This window comes from Poecilia mexicana, unplaced genomic scaffold, assembly GCF_051168715.1.
Source record: "Poecilia mexicana isolate PSO_F unplaced genomic scaffold, ASM5116871v1 scaffold_6, whole genome shotgun sequence".
NCBI classification, from domain to species: domain Eukaryota; kingdom Metazoa; phylum Chordata; class Actinopteri; order Cyprinodontiformes; family Poeciliidae; genus Poecilia; species Poecilia mexicana.
The window spans coordinates 13,136,110-13,147,475 of record NW_028263375.1 but is presented as its reverse complement, the minus strand read 5'-3'; the positions used below and the strand labels follow the sequence as shown (position 1 = coordinate 13,147,475).

Sequence of the window (11,366 nt, the reverse complement as noted above, 5' to 3'; positions counted from 1 at the left end):
TTCTACAACTGAAGCCGATTGGCGACATTCTGCCCGGAACGTCACCGAGAAGAAGGCGTGGGGGCGGAGCTAACACACGTACACTCACACCCACAAGTACCAGCGCACACGCATTCTTGAAATATTAAAGTAAATATGTGTGCAAAGCTTTTTCCTTCTTTCGTTTTTTTTTTTTTTTTTTTTACTTTCGGTTCTCTGGTCAGTATTTTTAGCCATCAATGCCACTCCGGTTGCTTGAAGTCTGTTTTTTTCTTTGATGTATTTGGCCAATGGGTCAGATCCAAGTCTCGCTTCTTTGGATTTAGGTAAATACACTTTGAATTTTCTTACTACTTGAACAGACACACACACCCGCATGCAAACATTTATACAAGGAAGTAAATGCATTTGAAAACATGACTCACAAAACAAATGCCATTTTACTCAGTACGTTGCTGTTTATATGCCGTTTATTCATTTTTATTTATAACTTTTCTATTATTGTAAAAGGTTTATTATATCAACATCATGCCATTAGTTCTAGCTATGTAACATGTTGTCTTACTGCATCTATCAACAATGCTGCTTAGGATGTTGCAAATACAACATGTAGGCTCACATAAAATATTTAAGAAAGACTGTAAAAGTCCACCTAGCTCAACAGACAAAACAATACATGTTGGGATCAAGTGGAAGTGAGGAAATAATTTACATACAATTTTCTTTGAAAAACTAAAAGTCTTTTTAACAAAGTGATAAAGATCACAAACTTTTTTCTTTTTTTTCAAGGATCTAATCAGCGAAAAATATTGAAACTCTGTTTGTCTTCTTTATGGGCTTGGGAAAGCTTTATGGTCCTAATTCAAAAGTCTTCTGTTTTGTGGTTTCACCACTAGAGCAAAGGTTTAATATATCTCTTAGTGTTTTTTTTAAAGAAGCTGGTTTTAGTTATTATTATTATTATTATTATTATTATTATTATTATTATCCTGTTCACTTTAAGTACTTTAAAGTTTGAACTGGAGACCATGATTTTCAATCCCGACACATTAAAAACTAAAATATCAGTTTTGTGTAAATGGAAAGCTACAAAGCTAAATCTTACTTTAACTGTTAGTTGCTAAGTGGCTAAAATATTACTAGACATATGGTTAAAGTGATAAAGGTTTCTTCAATTCTTATGTAAGCTTATTTTTACTCAACAACTACTCCCTTATAGTTCAAAATAAGAGCCTGAAATGCAGAGTTAAGCTTAAAACACTAATCTTACCTCTGAGATTCCTAAATAATGTCTGAATGTTATTTTACCAGGCAATCTCATATACTGACAGTAACTATATAAGAGACAATACATGCCCAGACATCACATTAAAATTTTACCTTTATTGTAGTGTGACGCAATCTTTAAAAAATAATTTCATATCAGACGAGATAGCTATTGCAACCAGAAATATTAATAGAGGATGCTGAAAAATACAAATACTCATCAGACTCATTCAATACTTCTGTGTGGACACATAAAAAAAACAAGAATAAACAACATAAGTGTAGGAATACAAACTTTTTTTTATTTTTTTAATAATCCTTTAAGGTTTTGAATACAAAACATTCAAAAACAACAACAAAACAATATTGACACATGCAAAACATCTGCCTGTCAGAGAAATGAAATGCCAGAAATGGAATTTGGATTAATTTAATCCTGATGGATAACATCCTTTGATGTGGATTAAAGAATGAGTCAGAGAGGCAGTGTTTATTTATGAAATGTAGAAATGTAGAGTGATATTGGTGTCACAGTGATCAACAAATCTGTGTTTGAAAGCAATGTCAAAAACATTTCATTCACCATTGTTGCCACATTTGTTTTATTAAACATCACAGTGTTTGTCAAATAGAAATAGAAATCCATCTGATGTCTCGGAATGGGGAAATTCTAATTCAGTAATGCGTTGGTAATGATTACCAACTGTTTTTCTTATTACTCTTTCTTCTTTCACACCATCCTCTGCTCCCTCTTTTAGGCTTCTGATTTTAGGTGCTAATATCTGGATCAGTTAATGGCATTACAGATGTCCAAGTGGCTAAAATATGTATTGGCAGGTAGAATTTCAATGCACTGCTCCTGAAATGCTGTAGCCTGCCAAGTGTTACACCCTAATAGTGCTTTAAGATTGTAATATTCCATACTGACAGTGTGCTGATGATTTACCTTTGATATAGGGAAGTAACCATTTTTTTACCCATTAGAAAAACAAACCGCACAAAAATAAATACTTTGATCTTACTTTAATGTGATAGACTTCTATATATAACTGCACTATGCTGCCATGAAAAATAATATATAATTTTCACTGCATGTAAACTTGAGTTTTCAGCTCTAATGGGTTTTGAAAGATGTCACTGTTTAAAAAGCTAAACCCCAAAACATCTTAAAAGGTTTGGCTTTGTTAAATATTTGCTCACAGCTTTGATAAGCATTGTATTACTTAGGAGAAAAAAAACGAACTTTTCTCTCTGTGAGACCATGTTTTTATGTTAGGCAAAAAATACATTGATTCTTAAAAGTTTGAACATGGCACTTTTTACATAATCAATAATCTGCTGTACCCCTTACTTTCTGCTGGCTGTTGGTTGTCTCAATTTGGATTTTGAGAATAAATACTTTCTAATACAACTCAATGTAACCAAATTGGGTGCTTGTTTTTAAAAAAATATTGGTAAACATCACTAAATTGTCACAATATTACACATGTGTTGAGCAGAACGACAGTGAAGTCATTAAGAAGCTTACAGGCGTTCTGTCAGATTAGGTTTTTTCTCCTTCTAATCCTGTAGATTACCACTGCACAGTCTGCTGGCTGTGAGTCCTTCGTTGCGCTGTGCAGGTTCTTTATATTGATTTTTTTCTTTTTTTTTTTTGTAGCCACCACATCGATGAATTACGTTGACTAAGATGGATGCAAGCTGTTGAGGAGAGGTCAAAGGGAGGCGGAATTGCAGATTTTGCAGGTGGGACAAAACTTTAAAAGCATCATATGTGACTGGGTAAAGCAGGAATGCATTCTGAGGTGGATTATCCAAAACACAACATGGATTCCTAAATGTTTTTATGGAGATATAGGAGATATATATCTTTTTTGTCTAAACAAAGAATAGGTGCTGGTGAGAGCAACAACCCTACACCTCAGTGGGTCATCGGCTGAGCAAATAGGATCATCTCTTGGGACTAATGCAGACGGTCTCCATCGCCCAGTGAAATGGAGACAGAGCCGTGTTGTGAAGAGCAGAGGGATGGTGTTTTGGATCCCACAGAGCCCAAGGTGGCGGAACGCATTTCTGAACCCGCAGACTGCGATCCTCTGAACAAACTGCCTTGTGGGCCTCCAGAACAAGGTGAAGAGCTCTGTGGGAAAGACCCATCTGAACTCGAGAACCATGCAGTCGAGACTAAAGACAAGGAGATAAAAAGCTTATCCAACTGCGAGCAAGAGAGACGACAAGCAGAATGCAAGGTAGAGAAAAAACTGAAGAAAACAAACAGCTGGAAGATGGTCCGGTTTCAAGACCCCTCGACAGAAGAAGATGTTGTGGAGAGGGACAGCTCAGCAGAGATTCTCTTTCCAGAATACGCTGTGGAAGAATGGACATGTGCTCAGTTTGAGGAGCTCTTCGCGGCAGAGGACTGGGAGAACATCACAGGTAAGAACACATGGAATAAGTCATCTGAACTCCTGATATTGGAAAGTAGAGTAACTTTTAAATGTCAAACTGTTAAACCAACTGGATAGTTTCCTATAAATCCAGAGTCTTAGATTTGTACTTTACTTTGCTGTTATGCAGACGACCGGCTGTTGAGGAAGAAAATTCTGGAATCAGGAGACGAACAGGTCCCACGCTCCACCTGGGGTCAAGAGGTCACTGTGAAGATGCAGGGCGTTCTTGAGGACCGGACTGTAGTGGAGAAGGACTGCAAACTTGTCTTTGTTATCGGAGAGGGAGATGTAATACAGGTGATACTCCTGTGCTTTTCTTGAAGGATCCTATTTTGTGTGTGTGTGTGTGTGTGTGTGTGTGTGTGTTGCCTCAAAAAAGTCAACAAATCTGTATTGTTATGGGCTCACAACACAGGCTTAATGATGTAGGATGAGGGATGTTTGCCTTTGTAATTCTTTAAATCTGAAAATAACAAAAGGGTTATTCAGACTGACAGGTAATTAAAATGTGAACTGCTTTCTAAACACGGTTCCAATATGTTGCTGTTGGGCACGAATCCTCATGACATTTTTTTTTTTGTCAAAATCAAATCTATTAGTCAACCTTAACATCTATTCATGTTTCAGTTAATAAAATGCAGTGAAAAGAATCAAAAGGGTGGTGTGACTTTAAGGAAACATTGTGAATGTTATCTCCTGAAACGTTTGGGTCAGACGTTGAGGATTTCAAAATTCCACAATATGAAGATGTCAGATTTTCTGATATATTGTCCTATTTTTAATAAATTCACTTAAAAGGTTCAAGGCAAATTTTCAAACATTTTAGAAGGGAATAGAAATAGAAATATCATTGTATACTTATGTAGACCTTGAAAATAGGTCTTTGTGACTTTTTGAGATGGCGTACAAACCCCCCACTAAAGCTTTTACAAAAATATTCAGAAGTAGAAGTGATTTTCTCACCAAAGTTTTAGGGTAATTACTTGCTCATAATGGTACATTGTTTTCTTGCCAAATAACAGATAGTCTGGACCAGAGCTTCACAATCTTTGCAGATTCTGACCCACAGAATATCAATTTGAAGATTCTCATCCCACAAAGTCAATGAAAAAGAGGGACAATGATGCCATAAACAGTTTCCACAGCTACTGCATTGCTTCTATTTAGATGTACCAACTGTTTTCATCTCCTCTAAAATTTATAGCAACTCAAGTCCTCCCACTTATTCATCTGTGACAGCAGGTCTAATTGTCTGGATCACGAAAAGTCGGGGTCAAAACCTTCTAAACTATGACGAGGACGCTGGTCCCTTCATGGTTCCATCGGATTACATTTAGGCATTTTCCAGGTGACAGTTGAGGAGTTGCACTTCTACAAGCTCACTCATTTAGCTTTGAAATCTGAAAAAGAAAAGATAACATATTTAAAATTTGTTAGTTAATTGAAATACGCGACAAATCCAGGCACATGTGTTTTTGTTTAACCATTCAATTAGCTGGATGTGAATAGTGTTCTGAGTGATGTGTTTCTTGACACCTGTAGGCTCTAGAGGAGTGTGTCATGTCCATGCAGAAGGGGGAGATCACATTACTGCTGGCAGATTCCCAGTATGCCTACGGACTTCTGGGAAGGTAAGGATTTTCCAGTTGCTTTTGTTTATTGTCATCTTGGAAATGAGAAAACATACTCGGAACAGGCTCAACAAGATTCAGGCACTTATCTTTACTTTGACAATAATGACATCAAAATGTCATCTTTAGCCTCTTGAACCTGTTGCTGTGGGGGCAGACTGTGCATCTTGGGTTAGCGGGGTTAATGGACCATAAACAGGAGCAGATGGCTTTGTCTGAACACCATTCAGGAGGAACCTATCCGTGGTGTGTCTGTAACCTCCTAACCTATGGGGTAACCCTACTCGTATTACAGCCAATAGCTTGGGTTTGTAACCTTTGCACCAGTGAAGAGCCAGTATAAACGGAAAAATCACTTAGTAACTGCTGCTTAAAACCTGTCCTTTACAGTTCAATTGTTTGCTCAAGATAAACTGAACAGGCAAAAGCGAGTAATGCTGTTCAAATCTAACAACGTGCAAATGAGTAATTGTATCATATTGTGTGTCACACCGCATAAACACTTCATAAAACCATCTAACGATCAAATCTGCTGATTTATTTAGTTGTCGGTGCTTACACAGGGATAATTGACCGTAATATGTAGTCAGGCTGTGATGCAATTTTATTAAAAAGGCAATATCATCAACTGTCATTAGAGCCAATTATGAATTAATAGATTAAAGCACACAGTGTTGATCCAAATATGCTTTTGAGGGAAGCAAACTGTGATCATTATAGCTTAAGAAACCCATAAAATAAAATATTTTCCAGCATTTTTCTACAGACAGAACACTCATCGGCAGAAAAGCTGCATTAGCTCCCATTTGTTTGCTGAATATTATCATGTGGCAGTAAAAGCGAGAAAAGGGGCAGAATTCATTGCTAGATTTATGACCCACATCTAGTTTTATAGCTAAGGAGAAAATATAGACCATTGTCATCAATAAATAAATAAATCTAACATTCAAACATTTTGTAGTGAGGGCTTGTTTTTTTCTCTTGTATAAAACAGTTTTTTCTTCTTCTACCTGTTCTAAGTACTGCACATTAGCCAGTGTTTGTATTGCGAGCACTCTGCGAAGAACACAGCCTGTGAGAAGTCGGGAATCTCTTTCCATGTCGTGTGTGGAGCAGGAGGCAGCAGGAGGCTGGTTAATGATTGTTTTGATGCCACTGATTAGGGTTGTGTGCTGTGCAGTCAAACCTTATTTGAACCACAAGGTACAAAATCAGAGCTTCGTGTCTGCTTTTCCAAAATGATTCATTTAACTGATGTGCGTTACCTTAAACTGTCTTTTTCTCGGGTCACGGAATATGAAGTGTTTTAGTTAGAAATATTGTCAGTTTCTCTGACGTGAGTTGAGCCAGATCTCTTTTAAGTCTTTGTTATTCTGAGTTCTTGTAGAGAAGTTAAACAGTTCATTAAATATTTGATTATAAGAGATACAAAAATAAAATAAAATATAAGCAGCAACAGATGTCATGTTTGAGTGCGGATTGAGTGACCTCAGCATGCCTGTACTATAATGTGACAGACAGGAAGACAATGGGGGAAATCTCATTAGCCTCTTTCTGTTCTCTGGCATATGCACTGATTGAACTCTGTCAATCCTCTGCTGCAAACAGAGCTGTTAAGAGCACATCAGGGAGTGCAAAGCTGGTCAGACAGTATGATTCATCACTGCAGTCTGCAGGATCTGTAGCTCACACAGTCTGTGTTCTGCTGGCAGCACTGTCGAGGACACACACACACACACACACCCCTAGAGATGGTGGGAGCATTAACTTGATTGCTACAACAAAGAGGGTCATCAGAATGAATTGCAGGAGGCACTAATATTTATCTGGATAAATAGTTGAACATTCAGTGAGTTCACCATGTTGCCCCCATTTAAGAAGCTTAGGGGAATCTCCAAACATATTTATAACACTTGAACATTTTTACATTTGCAATCACAACAATCCACGTATTTTACCAATATTTTTTGCAACAGAGTGAGGCAACTTAGTGCAAGTTTATGAAGCAGAATAAAAGTTTGTTTGTATGGAACAGGAATCTGATCAGTGTGACATACAGTTGTATTGAACCCTCAGTTGTGCCTTTGTAGATGCAGGTCCTCTCATTGATCTTTTGGAAGAATGTCTCAAATAGCATTGGAGATCTAGAAAGAATATCTCTGCTCTGTTGCTGGTTCTGCTCTGTAAAACAGCTCAACAAGACTCTTAGAGGGCATATATGAATGCCTCCTCAGACCAAAGCCCCTCGTTCCACATTTTGGTTTTGTCCCACATGGGATGTGGTAAACTTTCACCTCTTTTGTTCAACAATGGCTTTCTTATTGCCACTTTAGTCTTTTAAAGCCTCTACCAGGTTTTCGTCACAGATTTCCTTGCATTTGGCTTTAAAATTACATTTTTGTGACAACTGAACAGAACATTTTCTACATGTTTGCTTATCGCAATGTGAAAACCATTGCCATAGGCTCTATTTTTTCACACTAAACTGATTAATTAATTACTTAATAAAGTTCTCAGTTTTGAAACACAAAATGCCCAACTCCCAAGAGCACAATTTCTTAAAACCTTGCATGTTCTGCATTCAAATACTGACTGTTGTTCTGCTTCTTCCAAAGAAGTGTAGACTACTGTGCAGCTTGGGTATATTATGCCCAGCGGCAGTGAGGGCCAATACTCAATCAATATATATTATACGGTCCACTATACAGTGTGAAACACAACATTAAGGCTTTGTTGGCTTAGATCACTTCTCCCTGCAGCATGAGGGCGAGCCACTTATCTTCATAAAGCTCTTTCTTAAGCTGCAGCTCCACCAAATTAGTAAACACCTGGTGGAACTGCACATCTCCTAAACATGGACTTCAAACTATACTTTTCAGTCCATCGCTCCTAAGAACAACTGTAAATGGTATAACAAAGGAGCATTGCTGGGATGACTTACCGAAGGTGGAGTGTTGTGTCTTTAAGAAGAGAAAGAACTTCTTAAAGACACAGAGGCCAATTTCAAATTTGAGGCCAATTGTCAAATTGTAAAGCCATGTTTGATACAGACACCATGTGTATAACAACAGAAGGTAACTGTTACTGGCTTGTGCTATAAAATGGCACTAGGTGCCTGGAAAATATATAATACCGCCACTTCAAAACTCATTTCACAAAGGTTTAGGGTAATCTCAAAAGTTCAAATTTCCTACAACAGTTTTCAAGTTTATATTTCCTATTAAACTGTCTTTATCCTGTATAGTTCCTGCAATAGATATGGAGGGGGGGAACAATGGCCTCAGGAAACTTTGCTCAGTCTTGCTTTTTGGAGTGAAAACATGCCTATAGAGTTACCTTGAACGAACTGATTATTGCAAAGCACCTTTTTGTGGTGGTGGCCTGTGTTGACTCTCTAGAAATGGTTTATAGGTGTGAAAATCTTCCCATGTTGCAAATTCTTTGTCACACCCATTAGGGAGGGCAGCTGACCAGAATCTACAGGTTCCTTGGAACTCAGGGGAAGCACACTTCCACACAAAAGAAGGCCTTGATCGCAAAGTTTATTTTACAGGTATTGTGAAAACAAATCAATGTCTCAGGGCTTCTGCGTCTTTATCAAAATTCAGGCGTGACAGGAAGTTATTTTCAGACTAAAAGAGATGTGTGCAGGTTCCTAAGAGGTTGAATCAGATGTAGGATTCTCAGGAAAGAGGCGTATTAAAATCAAGGAAGAGTTAAGCAACTTTTGTTGACATAGAAGATGTCAATAACTCATGACATTTTTGGTTTGTGTGTCTTTCTTCAGCTGTTCTTTAAAGCACAAAAATTTGCTGCTTTGACAAAACATGTTTACAGAGAAAGTTTAACAATTTTTTCCTGAGCAGTTCCTCTGTGTCTAAGGTAGAGAAACACAAATGAGATCATGTGTGATTTTCAGCCTAGAGTGGAGAAAGGCATAGAACTAAAATGGAGTAGATTCCAACCAATAATCCAGACCCTTACAAAGTCTGATCACTATTGAAAATGACAGAAGCCACCTCACCATGCACAAAAGGTCCTGTGTTACTTTGCATGACTCTGAATTCAAAATTCACACCTGTTTGGTTGACTTTAACTTGAATAAGTTAACCTAATCTTTTGGTTTAGGTATCACATTTGTTTTTATTAGCAGTGCCACAATTTGAGGCTCTTTTCAAATCTTCTGATTTTGTAAAGCTTTGTCCTGCCTGTAACTATTCCAGCTTTCTGCCTAAACAATCACAGATACATTATAAATCTAGCATAACCTTCATGACAGACAGAAGTTAAAAGCTCAAAAGGGTTAAATAGAGCAAGTTTCCCTTACTCTAGTCACCCTCCCTACTTCCTAGTTTTTAAAAAGTTAAATGTTCTACATTTGACTACCAAATGACGTACACTTAGCCAGTTATAATGAGACACATTTGCAGAAACGTACAACATTGTGAAATCAGAAGTAGCGAAGCATTGAGGAAGCCTCTGGAGATTGGAATCTGATGATTTTAGCTCGATTTGCCCTTAACATTGACAAACCAGTCAGAAACCAAACACCTAATCTAGCTTCTTTGGGTGGCATGAAAATAAAACAACTCTCGGAGTTTTTCCTGTTTGTGACCACCTGCTCACAGGTCCAGAGCTGATCAAGACTCCAGGTGATTTCTTAGTGCATCTCTACTTCTGACTGCCAGATCTGCTTGGTTTTAACTGATATTTCTCGTTATGGGTTATGTGTTTGTAACTCGCCACCAGAATGAGGGAAATTATGATTGTTTTTTTTTGTTCTCCCTGAAAAAGTGGAAAGTTGCACTCTGATTAGCTTTATGCCAGATGTAATAAATGTTCACTCTTCCTCCTTCTTGCAAACTAATCTCTCTTCTTATCATCCCGTGTAACATGACACAGTGAAACACTAGCACTTCTGCTTTTCATTACAATAGGCACTTGCAATTACACAGGTGGAATGACTCACTCGCCAGACAGTTGCACTGGCCTCTGTCAATTTTATTAGTTTTTATGTGCAGTCTCTCCTCCCCTGTGTCCATGTGCGTAAGCATGCTGTCCTCTCCAAGAAGGTGGATGTCCTCTGATCACTCTGTGACTCACTCTGCAGAGCCACCTGGCTAAAATGAATAATGTGACCTTTGTGACGCTCTGCTGTGAAAAGCACAATACGAAAATTGAACCATTTGTCTCTTTTGATGCTTCCTCTCTGCAAGAAAACTCTAGCAAACACGCTGATGTTTGGTGTAGCTTAAACTTGTTTATAGACCAGATGTTTTTTTGTGGGTTTTTTGGGGTTTTTTTTGCTATAAAACCAACAGCTGAACTCTTGACTGTGAAGTCACGTGATCTAAACTAGTTTGACTGTAGCTTTTTTGGCTCTGCGATTCTCTTTCCCGGCACGGTCACAGCAAGTTGACGAGAAAACCACACCCAGATCTCATACTTCGGGAGCGGGCCAGCAAGCACTGACAGCTGCAGTGCTGCAGATAACATCGGGCTCAGCTCCCAATGAGCACGCTCTCTTCAGTTTGCAACAGTGCTGCTACACTGCCGCATACTTTCAACAGGTTAAACTTGAACTAAAATCAAGCAATAATTAAATTCTGGATGGTGCAAATAGGTTGAATAACTTTTGAAATCTAGATGGCCGCTTTTTCGGCGCCGTGGCTGCACTTTTTTTTTTGTTTCTTTTTACCACTTGAATCACTGTTTGAATTGCACATGTCTGTTATCTAATCTCCCTGGATGTTTACCTTTCCCCTCTGCCAGCAGGAGGCTTATCTCTCACATCAGCAGTATTGTCTGTAATATAGTACTGTTCATAGTTAAAGCTACTTCTGCTTTCTGCGCTACTAGTAAATTTAATGGGAAAGCAAATGTCCTCGAGCAAAATATGCTTTTATTGAGCTTTTGCTGGATAGTGTAAGTGAGTAGAAACTGCGAAATAAGAGGACGAAGCATTGTCAGTATCTTGCTTGATCGACTATTTTGTAAATATATTTCTCTCAAATCAATGTTAACTACCTTTTGTGAAGTA

General features: G+C 38.0%; 1 protein-coding gene across 6 annotated transcripts in view; it reads left to right on the top strand.

The window, feature by feature from the left end:
- The window catches only part of fkbp16 (FKBP prolyl isomerase 16), a 56,806-nt gene that overhangs the window by 24,565 nt on the left and 20,875 nt on the right, over positions 1 to 11,366 (top strand). For 2 of the 6 annotated variants that reach the window (XM_088006277.1, XM_014993154.2), the window contains exons 1-5: positions 145 to 305; positions 2,906 to 2,991; positions 3,139 to 3,681; positions 3,823 to 3,992; positions 5,238 to 5,326. In XM_088006277.1, the coding sequence (XP_087862403.1) occupies positions 3,240 to 3,681; positions 3,823 to 3,992; positions 5,238 to 5,326 (701 nt within the window). In that variant the 5' untranslated portion in view covers positions 145 to 305; positions 2,906 to 2,991; positions 3,139 to 3,239. The other 4 variants (XM_088006274.1, XM_088006276.1, XM_014993153.2 and 1 more) reach the window with 4 other exon arrangements.